The following is a 17,285-nucleotide window of genomic DNA, read 5'->3' as shown; positions in this document are numbered from 1 at the left end:
TTTACAAAATTATCATTTATCATTTATTTTGAGTCTAAAATCATTAAAGATGAACAAATGTATCTATGAATGTTTGATAAGTTAATAAGACTAAAACAAATAGTCAAAAGCCCAAAACCCAATCGGTCTTTTTGTATAATTCTAATCATTTATAATAAAACCCGTAAGCTCTCTCTCCTTTCTTTCTCTAAATTCTTAAACAAGCGTCGGGGCCTCAAAAAAACAAATAACAAATAACAAATTCATAAATGACTTGTGTGGCTGACTTGTTTTGCACACTTGTCATAATTATTTGTAAAACTCGTTATCATTATCAATAAAATTTTTCAAAAAAAAAACAAACAAAATGAGGTATTTTTTTACTTTTTAATGTTAATCTTTTATAGTTGTTCCACATGATAGTAGAATTATATAGACTTATAGCATTATAGAAAGTTAACAATTTGTTAAATTGTTGTAGACTAGATTATGTAGATATATATAGACATAGTAATATCAATTAATGACTTAAGTGCTTAAGTAGTTAACTTCATCATTATATATTAAATTCTTAGTAGTCAATGCACTCTAGTTTTGTTAATTGAAATAAATGTATAATTTTGTTGATATTTATTGTTTAATCTTCGACAAAAATAAAAATAAAAATAAAAATTGCATATACTATCTCTTGGCATAAGTTTAAATGAGAATTTACCATTGTTAAACTCCATCGAATTTGGATCTTTAGATCGGATAGTATAGAGAAACATTCTTCAATTTCTTATTCCACCATTTTTCTTGTCGCCATCTTCGATGACATAAGGTAACCTCAATTTCTATGTTAGATTGTTCAGCTTTCATTGCAAAAAATTTAAACAACAACTAATGAACATGAAATAGTTTGTTTTGGTAACTAACATAAAATGGTTTAAGAGGGTGTTTAGATCCTATTTAATTATTATAAATAAACATTTATTAGTCAAAAAATATTTTTTGAAGAAATAAATATTTTTGGTATAGTTTTTCACCTAAAAAACATGTTTTATAATAAATAGCAAAAACTTGTTTTTCAAGTTAAAAAACATTTTTTTTCTTCTAACTTTCTCATCTATCTCCAAAAACATATAAATTGCCCATTAGTGAAAAATGTTGATATATACTAAGATATTTCAAAAAATATCACGAAATTTACTAGTTTGATAAAATAGTTTTTAAAAAAAAATCTTACCCTTTTTGAGAAAAACTGATTTTTTGAAAAAATGTGATCCAACACCCGCTAAAAGATTAATGAGTAAACGAACTAGTTTCAAGATTTAAGTGATGGACTCTAAAGCACGGACGCACCTCCTAATAGGATGTGTCCGCATCGGACGCGGTCAACATGGTCAAGACGCAGTAAGGACACGGATTTTGACCTAAAAAAATAAAAGATAAATCAAAATAATATTAAAAAACTAAATTTTTCTTTTTTTTTTTGTTTTGTTAAGACCTATGACATGTTTTTAAAGTTTGATTAGGAAATATTAAACTTAATTTTGTCACTATTTATCTCTAATAGTTATGAATTTACTGAATGTTGATATATTTAATTTAGTTTTAATGTTTAATTTATACAAAATAAAATTATAAATATTAATTAATTTCAGCGTCTTTTGCCGCGTCCACATCCTATTTTTTTGAGATATAACCGAAGTCACAGCGTCGGTGTCCAATCCTGCAACATAGGTGATGGAGCACGCCCATCGATCATCCCAATAGAAATAATGGTTCACCAACTATTAAATTAAAGAATTAGCATAAGTGAAGGGGCAAGATTTTATACTAGTGAATCGCCAAACGGAGTTTCAGCCTTTGACCAACTCTGAAATCATATCTCAAGCAAACTCTCAATGCCAACAAAATGCCTAAAACGGAAATCTCGAGATATGGGACTGAGATTTCATTTATGTATCGGCAGATTGCAAAGTCACAAAGGAAGGAAATCTCAAACGTATTGAATGCCGACATACATTAATAAAACTGAAGTGGAAGTCATGGCGACAGTTATCAGTTATGTTCCAACTGTTTTTCATTCAACTGCAATCACTCAACTTACTACAACTTACTCTAAACACCCACACTTTTGTTTCTTCAAACAATTGAAGAAACCAAGAGTTGAAGCTACTGCTTCTTCTTCGTCTTATTCTTTAACTGCCACCACCACCGTTGAAGTCAACCAGGCTGTATGTATTTTTTTATTTTATTTTTCTGTTTATATCCATTATTTGTTTTTTGTTAGTTTGATCAGTAAAGCATGCAATTTCTTATTGTTAAGAAAAACTTTTGAAACTTAAATGCATATAATTGGATCCTTTACATCTTAAGTATTGTGTTTCATATAATTAGGAGTAGCTTATTGGTTTGAATAATGTCTGGTCTGAATTCTTAAAGGCCAATTCCCAATAAGCTACTCCTAATTATATTCACATCTCTTTATGAAGAACCCTAGAAGGGCAATAAGGTAATTACAGGATTAATAAAAGGAAATAACAATATTATCCTTGCTTACACCAAGACCTCCAAATTTTTCACAAACTATAGTGAGAATATAATCAATAAAAAAAATAGTATGAAAAAAAAAAACTAATAAAAAACATTTCAATAAACCAACATTTTTTTTTTATTTCTCTTTTTGCCCTTACAAAATTATCATTTATCATTTATCATTTATTTTGAGTCCAAAACCATTAAAGAAGAACAAATGTATTTTTGAATGTTCGATGAGTTAATGAGACTAAAACAAATAGACAAAGACCCAAAGGCCAAAGCCCAACCGGTAAGTTTGTATAATTCTAATCACCTATAACAAACTCGTAAGCTCTCCCTCATTTCTTTCACTCTCAATTCTTAAACAAAGTGTGGGACCTCAAAACAAAAACAAAAACAAATAACAAATTCATAAATGACTTGTGGTAGCGACTTTTGTTGCATGCTTGTTCTAATTATTTGTAAAACTCGTTATCATTATCAATAAAATTTTCACTTAAAAAAAACAAACAAAATGAGGTATTTTGTTATTTTTAATGTTAATCTTTTATAATTTTTCCACGTGATAGTAGAGTTATATAGACTTATAGCATTATAGAAAATTAACAATTTGTTAAATTGTTGTAGACTAGATTATGTAGATATATACAGACATAGTAATATCAATTAATTATTTAAGTGCTTAAGTAGTTAACTTCATCTGTATATATTAAATTCTTAGTAGTCAACGCACTCTAGTCTTGTTAATTGAAATAAATGCATAATTTTTTGTTGATCTTTATTGTTTAATATTCTGACAAAAATAAAAATAAAAATTGCATATACTATCTCTTGGCATAAATTTCGACAAAATTTACTGTTTTTAAACTCCATCAGTTGGATCTTTAGATCAGATAGCATAGAGAAGCATTCTGCAATCTATTCTTCGAGCATCTTCTTGTCGCCATCGTCGATGACATAAGGTAACCTTGATTTCTATGTTAGATTGTTCAAACTTTCTTTGCAAAAATTTAAACACCAACTAATGAACATGAAATAGTTTGTTTTGGTAACTAACATAAAATGGTTTAAGAGGGTGTTTAGATCCTATTTAATTATTATAAATAAACATTTATTAGTCAAAAAATATTTTTTGAAGAAATAAATATTTTTGGTCTAGTTTTTCACCTAAAAAGCATGTTTTATAATAAATAGCAAAAACTTGTTTTTCAAGTTAAAAAACATTTTTTTTCTTCTAACTTTCTCATCTATCTCCAAAAACATATAAATTGTCCATTAGTGAAAAATGTTGATATATACTAAGATAATTCGAAAAATATTACGAAATTTACTAGTTTGATAAAATAGTTTTAAAAAAAAAATCTCACCCTTTTTGAGAAAAACCGATTTTTTGAAAAAATGAGATCCAACACCCACTAAAAGATTAATGAGTAAACGAACTAGTTTCAAGATTTAAGTGATGGACTCTAAAACACGGACGCACCTCCTAATAGAATAATGTCTCCGTCGGACGCGATCATCAACATGGTCAAGACCGCGGTGGGCTTGATTTTTGACCTAAAAAATAAAAGATAAATCAAAATAATATTAAAAAACTAAATTTTTCAATTTTTTTTTGTTTTGTTAAGACCTATGACATGTTTTTAAAATTTGATTAGGAAATATTAAACTTAATTTTGTCACTATTTATCTCTAATAGTTATGAATTTACGAATGTTGATATATTTAATTTAGTTTTTAATGTTTAATTTATACAAAATAAAATTATAAATATTAATTAATTTCCGCGTCTTTTGCCGCGTCCACATCCTATTTTTTTGAGATATAACCGAGTCACCGCGTCAGTATCCGCGTCCTGCAACATAGGTGATGGAGCACGCCTATCGATCATCCCAATAGAAATAATGGTTCACCAACTATTAAATTAAAGAATTAGCGTAAGTGAAGGGGGCAAGATTTTATACTAGTGAATCGCCAAACGGAGTTTCAGCCTTTGACCAACTCCTGAAATCATATCTCAAGCAAACTCTCAATGCCAACAAAATGCCGAAACTGGAAATCTCGAGATATGGGACTGAGATTTCATTTATGTATCGGCAGATTGCAAAGTCACAAAGGAAGGAAATCTCAAACGTATTGAATGCCGACATACATTAATAAAACTGAAGTGGAAGTCATGGCGACAGTTATCAGTTATGTTCCAACTGTTTTTCATTCAACTGCAATCACTCAACTCACCACAACTTACTCTAAACACCCACACTTTTGTTTCTTCAAACAATTGAAGAAACCAAGAGTTGAAGCTACTGCTTCTTCATCGTCTTCTTCTTTAACTGCCACCACCACCGTTGAAGTCAACCAGGCTGTATGTATTTTTTATTTTTATTTTTCTGTTTATATCCATTATTTGTTTTTTGTTAGTTTGACCAGTAAAGCATGCAATTTATTATTGTTAAGAAAAACTTTTGAAACTTAAATGCATATAATTGGATCCTTTACATCTTAAGTATTGTGTTTCATATAATTAGGAGTAGCTTATTGGTTTGAATAATGTCTGGTCTGAATTCTTAAAGGCCAATTCCCAATAAGCCTCAATGACCATGAAAGGGCCGATTCCTTATGCACGATGAAGGGTCAATTCTGATTTCTATGACACAAGCCGATATTCTGATCATCGACTAGAAATTCCCCTGCTATTAATGAGACTTATCTCCTAGTTTCGTTTTGTTTTTTCGATTTTTCTTTGATATATGGATTGTTGATGATAAGCATAATCTTATTGATAGAACTATGTGTGGACACATAATGCAGTGTCAGGCTGTCAGCATCATATGAGTGCCTTTGTCTACGTTGGATGACTTTTACTGTGTATAAGCATGTAAACTATCTGGTTGTCATTTTAGTTTTTGACAATGAGTAGGAACCAACAGAAGTTGCTTTCAGGTTGTACACTGGCTAATAGTTCTTCTCTTTATCTCTTGCAACTGTTTCTCTTTATCTATTTATCATTATCTAGAAAAAGTAACCACAAACTGCTTTGTCAAAATGAAATCCCCGAAGAGGTGTTGAATTCTGATCTCCTCTTTGCCCACACGGTGCACTTATTAGTCATCATCTCCTCTGTGCTCTAACAAATAATTCATGGACATGTTACTGTGAGAGGGATTTCATTGTGGTGGAAGGTAAGTCTTTCGATGTAGATTGGGGGAATGTTACTTGTGGTGGGGAGGAGTTGAGCCTGATAGAAAGAGGCAGTAGGGGGGTTTTTGTTTGCTCCACCACTGTTGGGGGTGGAAGATGGTTAGGGAACCTGCTCTGTCAAAGTTCACTAGGTCTTTTGAGCTATGGGGTGCCGATCTACCACACCGACAACTCAGGTAAGCTAATCGGTACTATTCGAAAAGAATGGAGAGGGGACTTCCTTCATTTGTTGGTATGCAGTAGGCATAGATCAAAGAAAAGGGCATTGATATGTGTTCGGCTGGTAAGAATAGAAATGGTTGGGCTGATTTTGGGTGAAATTTTTGAAAAAGTTTGATTCTTTTGCCCAAGATCACTGCATAGCGAGACAAACTCCAAGCACAGACATTTCTCATCAGTTGAACCAAGGGGTAAGGAGCTCTTCTCCGGTGGCTCAATTTCATTCCGAGAGTTGTCCCTAAAATTGTGTAGCAAGTTTTGCTGGCCACAGCAGAGTTGAGTAGGCCACCTGGTTTTGGAGACGTTGTGGAAGAAATTCAAAATTCAAATTTTGAATCCTCTAATCAGGTTAATCAGGAACCTGCCAACAATGGGATTGAGGTTTATAACGCAGTTTGTGAGGGGGCAGTGTCACATGCTCCTGTTCCAGAAGTGGTGCGTACTCCAACTTTGGAGGCCCAGGACACAAATTCAGGTGTCTTTCAGGATAGGGCCGTCAGTTCGGGTATAAACATCGAAATCCAAAAGAAAAGAAGAAAAGTCTATGATAGACATAGGAAAAAAGACTTGGCAGGTATATGGGGGGGCACTTTTTGTCCCAATAGGTTCAGTAGACAATTTAGTGTTTTCAGAGTTCGTAATGGTAAGGCGAGGCATAGCTCAAAAGATAACCAGAGCAAGACTAAGAAGGCTACATCAGATCCGGGGCCTTCATCCCTTTCGTTATATCAACCGTGATTCACCGCGACTCCAAGAAGCGAAAGTGTTTTGGGAGTGCCTCTATTGACAATACTGTATCAGAAGATTGCGATCAGAGTTTACACAACGAAAGTCTTAATGAAAGGAATGTTGGTGATATTGCTAAAAGAGTGTACAAATGCCAAAACACTGACGACTCTCGCGATTGGATCAAATACATGGTCATGCCATTGGCAACCAACTTGGGAATAACATCTGAATCGGGAAGAATGGGCCTTGAAAAGCTTTTCAGGGAAATACATGGGAATAACACTAAGTGCCGTGGGAATGAACAAAGTATGGGGCTTCAGTCTATCCTAGAGAGGGAACATGAAGATGATCTTGTTGACTAACTAGGTGCACCTCTAGCAATAGCATTGTTGCTAGTGATAGGGTGGAATCTTGGGGCCTACAGGTTGTCATTTGGGGCGTAATTTCTTTTTTAGAAGAGCTTTACGGTATTGGGTAATGCTAAGAGGTCTTAGGAGGTATCTAGTCCGCTTGTGCACTGGTTGCATCTTGTAAGTTGTAAGTGAGCTTCTCTAACACTTGTACCACATTGTGCAACCAATTGAATAAAATTTACTTATAAAAAAAAATCATTATCTTTAACTTTTTTTCCATGTCACGATGAAGTTTTTGGTTTTATTCAAGTTAATTTCCTTCCTAATATGTTCTATCTTAACCTTTAAATCCTGTTTCCCTTCTCTTTTAACATGCTATTTTGTTATCCTTAGGATGAGAAGGAAGTCAACACCAACACAGATATCTTAGCTTGCCCAATTTGTTATAACCAACTGATAGACATTGGTGATCCTGGTTTGACAGTGTAAATTTCATATCATGGCTATGAGAGACGGGTGTTTATACTCCGGATTATCTACATGAAAACTTTGCTTAATGTTCTCTCCTCCTTTCTGGAGATTTGTGTTCATACATTTCTTTGTTTTTGTTATTACAATTTCTCTTTTCGACCTTGTAATCTACTACAGGAAAACCATACCTGGGCCTAGTTTCCAGTGCAACACTTGCAAGAAGTCTTACGACAGCAATGATACGTATCTTGATCTCACAGTAGCTGGTGGTGCCAAACAGTATAGTGAATACATTCCTCCATCAACTGAACTTTTCAGGTGTGGAAACTCAGTCTTTTAGTATTTTCATGTCCTTGAGCTGTTCTAAAAATCGTAAAATTCATAGTGGCAGTTTAGGTGGTGAATATGTTAGACAACCCTGAGCCTGAGGATGTACATGCATTCAACATTTTCAACATATGTATTATTTTATCTTCAAAGTAATATTATGATTCAAGACTACAACATCTCTTAGATGATGATCCTCAGTCATTCTTATTTTCTCTCCTTGACGATATCAATTTCCTTGTGGATACATATAAATTTGATATATTAACAGTCTCAATTTCTATGTATTTTTTTGAAGATTTAATCTTTCTAAAATCAGTACTACATGAAAGAGATGGAGACACTTCTGCTTCAACTTGTTTCTACCTTGTAATGCGTAAAGATCATTTATTGGACCAGGACTCCATTGGTATCATTTCTTTATGAGAGGGGATGGCGCCAGAGTTTTTCTATTTGGGGTGGTTTTCCAGGCCCTGACAAAGAGGTGAACTGATTAGATCTGAGAGGAATCATTATTGCCTTAAAACCGTTGTTACATATTTAAATTGTAAAAAAACAGTGTGTAAGGGTGTTTTAGCACCTCTTGTGATCTCATATTTTTTGCAAATATTCAGGCCAGTAACTTTTATTTGAATTGCAGTTCAAACTGGCTAAAGATTACCTTAAGCCTGTTTTAGGTGGAAACATCATTGATGCCAGTTGCGGAAGTGGATTATTTACAAGACTTTTTTCCAAGAGTGGACTGTTTTCTCTTGTTGTTGCTCTGGATTTCTCAGAAAACATGCTTAGGCAGTCTTATGAGTTCATTAAGCAGGAGGATGGCATCCCAGAAGAGTGAGTCTCACATTTCCTTTCTGACCTAAGCTCCTTCTAAAAAGTTCAACTGTAAAAAACTTGCATGTTCTGGCCTGCTTAGGTCACAGAAAATGTTTTAAGTTTCACCGTTGAATCTCTGCTTCGTCACAGAAAATGTTTTAAGTTTCACCGTTGAATCTCTTACCACTGTATACTGTCTTTCCTTAAATATTTTTGTTGTAGAATATTCTTGACAGTTGAGACTTGAGACCATTGTACTTCTTTCATTCCAGGAATCTAATCTTAGTCAGAGCTGATATTGCTAGACTACCTTTTGTTTCAAGTTCTGTGGATGCTGTGCACGCTGGGGCTGCATTGCACTGTTGGCCTTCTCCCTCTGCTGCTGTAAGTAATAAGATTGATCTATTTGCTTTCTAAGGTTCCTCGTTTAATTACTAATAATCCTTCACCAGAATGACAGAAAAACTAAGTATATACCATGACAATTTCTATCACCCTCCTTGGAACTTGTTTAAATAAACAACAACACTTACTACAGCCATCAAATATCTTTCGATTCACAATATCTTAATGGCTTCCGTTAAAGAATGATTGTGATCATACTGGCATGTAAGACTTTTTTTGGTTTGAGATATATGCCGCCTTTTATGTGGCATAATCATATATGTTTCGCAGGTAGCAGAAATAAGTAGGGTTCTGAGACCTGGAGGTGTGTTTGTTGCGACAACTTATATTCTTGATGGCATTTATGGCACTGTACCACTTTTAAAGACATTGCGCCAGGTGGGATTAAAAAAATTAGTAACCATTGCTTTTCCTGATTAATAATGGGTTGAAAACTACTAATCAAGGATATACCCTTTTTTAGTTTTATTGATCCTTGCTTCTCTAGGAATTCTGCTGATAGGTAATTTTTCTCTTTTGTAGACCATAGGACAGGCTACTAGCAGCCACATCTTTTTATCAGAACGTGAACTTGAAGATCTATGTGAAGCTTGTGGGCTGGTCAACTTTACATGTGCAAGGAATGGGCCTTTTATTATGCTTTCAGCAACTAAACCTTGCTAAGCATTTTATTGCCTATTCGATGTTGCTTCTGAATTCTGATATCATTTTGTTTGTTCTTAAATCTGATTCCATGTTCCATTCGAAGTTGGGATATAAGTGTTAGGTTTAAAGAAAATTCTGTATTTTGAATTGCAAAATGTTAAATCTTTACTAGTGATAATATACAGAGGATATGATACTATGACAGGGTTGTGCAAACTATTTATTTGGAGTTTTATGCACTTGCAAGGAACAACATGAAGTCCTGAGCCCAATGCCTAGTATAAAGTTAGGCCTCTTCCACTCAAACAAAATATGAGACCAACCTTGGTTTTCCCTTTCCCATCTTAATTATGTAAGAAGTAGCCACTAATACTGTCTATGGGCGTCTGTGAAATTGAACCAGGTTATTTCTCATTCTCAACATAAAATTGCAGGCTGCAGAATATGAGGACTGTGTCATAAGTTGTTTTGCTGTATCTTATTGACGGTCCCCTTAATAACACAGAAAGATGCATGTGTGAGCAGAAGTCCTTAGAAAAGTTATATCATTTACCTTCTCACACAAGTTTTAAGTTAGAGCAGGAGATATGTTTGTACAAACTACAAAGGCTTTCTCTTAAACGGACATGTCCGTCAGAAGTTTATATAGTGTTGCCCGTTAAACAAGTTAATAAGCCGTAAACTAAAAGGTGGTTTTGGGATGACACTGTATAAGCTTATGAATATAACCGTTCGACAAACGGACATGTCCATTTAGGGGCAGTTAAATAGTTTTTTTGGGCAGCTACTCCACCAATCAGCAGTTGATGTCTTGTGGACAGCAAACAGTTGCCTGTCCACAAATTTATTCTGTTAAGAGAAAGCCTGTGTTTGTACATAAGCATCTTTGCATAGCATCCTACAACAAACTGAAGTATATATAAGATCAAAAACGAAAACCTGTTTCAATTTTCTGTAAAGGAGTGGACTGGCCAAGTTAAGATCCATCTATAATTTTAAATCATAGCTTAAAGATGCACAACACTACTGGCCTTTGCTGATAGGGTTTTCCCCTATGTTTGATGATGTCAGTTGGTGGGAAAGCAACATCTTGTCATCACTCTCTTCTTCATAATCAATCTCAATAACATTTTCTTTTCCATATGGCTCATCTGATTTAGAGAACAGAAATTTAGAATACTCTCCTGCAGGGGGGTTGTCGAACTCAATCTGCTGCATCTCTGATTCTATTAATGCCTGCATTTGTGCTCGCTTTCTATCTCTTGGATATGTGCAATAGAGGAAGGAGTAGATAAAGCAACATATAGTCATTGGAATCGCCATTGCTGTATAAAGAGCTTTGGCTAGTGATGCAGCATTCTCCTATCTGTTTGAATCTCAATAGTTCCACTAGATCCCCGAGGAACGGGTTTAAAACCATAAAGACGCTGAGCCAATATCCCAACTGCAGGGGGGCAAATGATGATAGTATCGATTTCGAAAAGATTGATCCAGGGCATAGATACTTGTCCGTGATTTCTCAGGGACTATCTCTGCAAATATTGGACTGCATATATGATAAAGATCAATGAGTAAATGAGTAAAGGATTATATGCATTGGTAATATTCTGTTTGAGACTTTGAGGTAACTCTTACTTGTTTGTAGCTGGAGCATTCCATGATGTAAACAACCCCAAGATGAAGAAGACCAGTCCATACAGAAAACCAGCGGAAGGATCATCAGGCAAAACTAGCATCAGCACTGCAGCTAGTGGGATGGCAGATCCTGAGCTAATTTGCGACAGAACAATCCTACCAGAGTTAGGGAAGCGTTGGGAAAGGATATCACCCATCTTTCCTCCAAAGAGTCCACCAAGAGAATTAGCTACTGTGTACATACTCATGAGGAAAGCTGTTTGTTTGTGCGAGAAACCGATAAGTTCTAACCACATAGCTGAAAACGATAACGCTGACCATGGAAATGTTCCAAATACACCCTGAGCTACAATTATCTGGAAAGATGGGATTCTTATCACTGATTTTGTTCCCGTAAATGGCGTCCTTGACTTCTTCCAATATGGACTTACGTGGAGTTTGGCTGCCACTTTTGCTACCACCTTCTGCAAAGTTTGGATCATTTGCAAAAAGGCGAACACAAACTCCAATTATGACACTTAAAATTGCCACCAGATGAAATGAAATTCTCCAACCAGGAACTCCCATAAATGATGTGGAAGCTATCAAAACCGACATAAGTCCACCAAGAATCGACCCTAGGTTCCCTGTAAACTGTAGCCATCCAAAAGCAATGCCCGATTGCTATCATCAGTAGAGTCCATGAACTAGAGACTGAATGGCAGGTAGAACTATGGCAAGCCCTATCCCGTTCAAAGCACGCGTGAAACTGCAACCTGAATGAGAAACATAAGACAGCAAAATCAGAATTAGTTGTTGAACGTACACTACATGTTTATTCTCCTGTACCGTGTGAAAAAAGAACGAACCAATGTTTATTTCTAGTCCTTTTTCACGATATAGCTCAATGATGGTCTTAATCTCTTGATCTGAGCCAGTTTAGTAAACAAAGCCCTACAACCAAATTGCTTTTGAGAAAAATATCGGGGGTGGCATTACATACATTTGTATTGAAGTGTGGTGTTTTCGATTCCATTTTCGACATTGCCCTTTGTATTTTGTAGCTAAAGGTAAACAAGGAGCAAATTTTCTTATACATATTTCAAGACAAGGCACCTTTAAAAGTTGAAAATAAATCTGAATCCAATAGATCAACGAACAAACTTACATTCAGCTTTTTATGGGTCAAATAACTCCTACAACTGATTCAACAATCCAAATAATATTCTATGGGACTACTGAATCAACTACGTACTCTATATTCATTTCTAATCAACCAAATGTGAGTAAGCAAGTAACTGCTTTATACTTAAATGTATATCTTAAACTAGCTGCTAGCATATATTAACGCAGCTAAAACTAATTAAAGTAATCTAATTAAAATCTATGTGCTTATTAAAAAGAAATGAAAGAGTGAGAACCTGAAAGAAAGTGGAAGAGATACCAACAAAGAAAGTAGCACCAGCCCAAAGAAAGGCCCCCAGAGCAATAACATGAGCTCGGTTGTGATGAACAGCAAGATAAGCAGCCAACGGATAACAAAATGTTTGTACAATGGAACGGAAGAGAGTGAGTGATCCAAGACTAGTGGGGCCAACATGAAGAGCTGCTCCCACTTCTTTGTACACTCCAGGAAGAAGAGATTCATCTGCTCTTTCCATTATTCCAGCTAGATTTACTAGTATCAATGTTAACGTTTCAGACTTCATCTTAACTTCCACACCCTTCATCTTCACCAGATCTCTCTCTCTCCCCCTTCAGTTTTCTCTCAAGGTGAGAAAGAGAGAAGGATGGTGGTTTGACAAATGAGGTAAGGTGTTAAGAACTTAACTGTCTTGACAAAGACTTTCATGCTTTATTACAATCTTGGCAAGAGGTTCAGCCTTAAGTTTGGATTCACTAAATGTATGGCCCACCTGGATACTGATTGTTGAATAATCACGGCAAGGTTTTATCATAACATAAAGTTGTCTTTTACAGATTTGTATTTTGATTTATCATAACATAAATTTTCATGATTTAAAAAAAATAAAATAAGAGAAATTGGATTCTTGTATGTAGTTTGAAAACTGATAATATGTCCCACGTCGCAAAATGAGCAATGCCAAATTAGATTATTAATGATAACAAAATTCACAGAAGGATTTACTTGAGTTACATATTCTACAGAGTAGCATCATTTAGAACACAGGCTCACTGCAAACATGAGGAAAGCCTTCTTCACAACAGGAAAAGGCCTTGCTATTAAAAATTTCAGGTTTCTAAAGTTAATTTCCAAATAAATTAAGTATATGTACATGTTGCTTATAAGTACAGAATGTAATGAGATAGGGGTTGATGGTGTTGAACTGTTGATGATAATCAGATAGGGTTTTCTAGGTAAATTAAGTTTGGGGGTTGGGGGGTACTGCCCACCCAGTCCCCTTAGATCCTCCCGGTTAACAGAAAATGGAAATTAACAAGACCTAACAAATGATACAAAACTTTTGAAGAAGCATATAGCAAGACCTCAAACAATAAACTGTACACAGGAATGAACAACCTATATGATAGCTTTTTGAGGAACCACATATGGTGTAATTCAATTGATTTTAGAACCACCTCCCTACATTTATTTAAAAACTATTCAAACCGTCAATAAAAACTGTACACAGGATAACTTAATTTGAACATTATGTATAGGAATTGTATATCTTTCCCGCTGATTAAAAAGTTTTTTTACAGTTCGAACATGAGACATGAAAGAGTGAAAAAATTGCATGAGACATGAGTACACTAACTTATCGTTCAACAAATTGAAGCTCATTGATATGTGTTTACTCTGTAGATATACAAAAGCCTTACAAAAATTATCATATGTTAAGCCTTCTTCACGAGCAAGTTAACTGTTGGAGTTCAAACACGAGTAACCTGTTGCTTATACACTTACTATTCCCCCAGGTTTGAGAGTGTCAATTGGTGGGAAAGTAACCTCTTCTCATCATCCTCTTTTTCATAATCAATCTCAGTGACGCTTTCCTTTCCATTGAGCTTGTGTGATTCTGAAAATCGTACTTGGGAATACTCACCTCCGATAGGAGGATTGTCAAACTTCGATCTGCTGCATTTCTGATTCTATTAACGCTTCCATTCGTGCTCTCGCTCTGTCTCTTGGATAAGTGCAGTAGAGGAAGGAGTAGATGAAGCAACATATAGTCATTGGAATTGCTATTGCTGTGTAAAGAGCTTTGGCAAGTGATGCAGCGTTCTCCCTATCTGTTTCAATCTCAACAGTTTGGCTAGATCCTCGAGGAACAGGTTTATATCCATACAGATGCTGAGACAAAATCCCCACTACCGGAGGAGCAAATGAGGCCAGTATCGACTCAAAAGATCGATCCAGGGCATAGATGCTTGTCCTCGATTTCTCTGGGACTATCTCTGCAAATATTGGACTGCGTGATTCAGCAGTTTTAATAAGTAAACGAGTGAAGAAACAAGTACAATAAGAAATCATTCAGTCAAATTAACTTGGAGTAGGTCTACTAGCCCTTTTGTACTGTTGCGTGTCACGAAAATGAGGGGATAGGTAGAGGGATAACAATTAGGGGAACCAAGATGGTCTAAACTGAATGAATCCAGTAATGCTAACCATCATTTATCTAAACATTTATCTGTACCACCTACCAAAATTTACTGTATTCTACCAATGAAATTTTTAACTACTGAATAATGGGGAAAAGGACATGCGTTGAAAACTTACTTGTTTGTAGCTGCACCGTTCCATGATATGCAAAATCCCGTGATGAACAAGACCAGCCCATGCATAAAAGCAGTGGATGGATCGTCAGGCAAAACTAACATCAGTATAGCTACCAGTGGAATGGCCGAAGCAGAGCTTATCTGTGATAAGACAATCCTACCAGAGTTAGGGAAACGTTTGAGAGAACATCCCCATCTTTCCTCCGAAGAGTCCACCAAGAGAACTAGAAACTATGAACATACTCATGAGAAATGCTGTTTGTTTGTGGGAGAAGCCAATAAGTTCTAACCACATTGCAGCAAATGACAAGGCTGACCATGGAAAAGAACCAGAGACACCCTGAGCTACAATTATCTGGAAGGATGGGATTTTGATAACTGATTTTGCTTCATAAAGTAGATCCTTCATTTCCAAATAAAAAAAAAGGATTTTACGGGGACTTTGTTTGCCGTATTTGGCACCACCTTCTGCAAAGTTTGGATCATTGGCGAAAAGACGAACTAAAAGACCAATAATGACACTTAATATTCCAACCAGAAAAAAGGAAACTCTCCAACCAGGAATCCCCAGAAATGATGTGGAAGCAATTAGAACTGAAAAAAGCCCACCGAGAATTGATCCTATGTTAGCTGTTAGTTGCAGCCATCCGAAAGCCATGCCACGATTGCTATCATCAGTCGAGTCAGCAACTAGGGACTGAATAGCCGGCGTAACTATGGCAAGACCTATCCCATTCAAAGCCCGTGAAACTGCGACCTGGACGATAATCATGATATGACATTAGTCAACCAGATAAAAAGTGTATATCTATCACTATCGTCCAACCAGAGGTTTAACATACTTTCTAAAGTGCATAATAAAATAGAATGACGCAAGTTTATGATCTATGCCCCTGCATAGTGTGAACCTGGTCCAAAAAATCATGATGCTCTCCCTGGAAATGGGGAAGTTATATATAGTAAGTAGGAATCTGCGCAATCCCTTTGCAAAATATGAGTTTCCATCTCTATCCTCTTTACTTAAAAAGCCAAATATCAACCTACTAGCTAGCATTTGGACTAAATTCTGTTTTTCCTCCCATACACTAAATGCACCACTTCAATGTTTCCAATCTTTAACAACCACTTTCCTTGTGTTTATCTAGTAAGCAACATATGTACCTCACAAGGACTTCAATCTCAATTACTACTGATTGCCATGTGTTCATAATAACATAATAAGCATGACTTTGCTTGAAGAATTTGGTGCAATAACAATAGCAACAAACTCACAGTTGTCCTTTCAGATTCAGTTTTATAAACAAACTATATTATGAATCCACTAAATCATAAACAACTTATTATCTCTTACTAATCCATTTGGAGAAGAAACAAGTAAAGTAAATCTAAAAGACAAATGAAAATGAAGCTGAACCTGGGAGAAAGTGGAAGAGAAGCCAACAAGAAAGGTGGCAGCCGACCAAAGAAACGCACCAAGAGCGATAACATGAGCCCGGTTGTAATGAACAGATAAATAAGTAGCCAATGGATAACAAAAAGACTGAACAATCGAACGGAAGAGAGTAAGTGATCCAAGTCGAGTGGGGTCAGCATGAAGAGCTGCACCAACTTCTTTATATACTCCTGGGAGTATAGATTCATCTGCCCTTTCCATGATCCCAGCTAGATTTACTAGTATTAATGTCAACGTTGTTGATTTCATCTTCACTTTCATTAAAATGGTTTAGCTTGGTTCGTTTTATTGCCAGAAAGAGAAAAAATTTCAGTTTCAAGAGCCGGGTTTGACTGTTGACTTTCAAGGAGAGAGTATTCAGTACTTCAGGACTATGTGACAACGTGTGAGTGTGTGACAGGAATAATACACGTGTCAACCTCGTTCCAGATGTAGTGGTATAGTAATAGTGTAATACTAATGCAGTTGTTTCTTTACATGTGTACGAGATAACTTGATAGGGGCGAGTGATGGAATCTATTTTAAATTTTGATCTTGTTCAGGAATACTGTTATCGTAACAATGTCCCTATGGGTTGATGTTATAGTACACATGTGGCACAGAGCTGAGAAGAGTTTGATACTTCGACTAGGACATTTGAGCTAGAACAAAGGATGGTTTAGAAGTAAAATTAGGAGTTTCCAGTTTCAACCTCAAATTATTTCTCTGACAGTGCAAATACCGATAAGAATTTTGCAGTTTTGAAATGGCAGCAAAGTATTTAATAGCTTTGAATCCTTATTACAGTAGCTAAAAACATTCCTAGG

General features: G+C 35.5%; 2 protein-coding genes and 1 pseudogene across 3 annotated transcripts; 1 reads left to right on the top strand and 2 right to left on the bottom strand.

The window, feature by feature from the left end:
- The first annotated feature begins 4,642 nt into the window (after positions 1 to 4,642).
- On the top strand, positions 4,643 to 9,870 carry LOC147524133 (S-adenosyl-L-methionine-dependent methyltransferases superfamily protein). Its single transcript, XM_086602074.1, has 8 exons — positions 4,643 to 4,870; positions 7,401 to 7,492; positions 7,656 to 7,796; positions 8,205 to 8,289; positions 8,446 to 8,639; positions 8,894 to 9,005; positions 9,297 to 9,404; positions 9,549 to 9,870. Exons 1-8 carry the CDS (start codon positions 4,646 to 4,648, stop codon positions 9,687 to 9,689), a joined length of 1,098 nt encoding a protein of 365 aa, XP_086458200.1. The 5' UTR covers positions 4,643 to 4,645; the 3' UTR covers positions 9,690 to 9,870.
- Positions 9,871 to 10,570: 700 nt separating this feature from the next.
- LOC147524132 (uncharacterized) lies at positions 10,571 to 13,267 on the bottom strand (annotated as a pseudogene). Its single transcript, XR_015218634.1, has 3 exons — positions 12,693 to 13,267; positions 11,307 to 12,048; positions 10,571 to 11,217 (listed from the first exon to the last, which is right to left on the bottom strand). The product of XR_015218634.1 is annotated as an uncharacterized LOC147524132 (transcript).
- A 785-nt stretch (positions 13,268 to 14,052) lies between these two features.
- Positions 14,053 to 16,818, bottom strand: LOC147524131 (uncharacterized). Its single transcript, XM_086602051.1, is given in 5 exon segments — positions 14,053 to 14,378; positions 14,380 to 14,719; positions 15,028 to 15,204; positions 15,206 to 15,783; positions 16,441 to 16,818. Coding segments are annotated over 5 exon segments (1,560 nt in total). The 5' UTR covers positions 16,741 to 16,818; the 3' UTR covers positions 14,053 to 14,213.
- Positions 16,819 to 17,285: the final 467 nt, after the last annotated feature.

Source organism: Coptis chinensis, chromosome 1 (genome assembly GCF_015680905.1).
Source record: "Coptis chinensis isolate HL-2020 chromosome 1, ASM1568090v1, whole genome shotgun sequence".
NCBI lineage: Eukaryota > Viridiplantae > Streptophyta > Magnoliopsida > Ranunculales > Ranunculaceae > Coptis > Coptis chinensis.
Note: the sequence above shows the minus strand (reverse complement) of the source record. Positions and strands in the feature narration are given on the sequence as shown.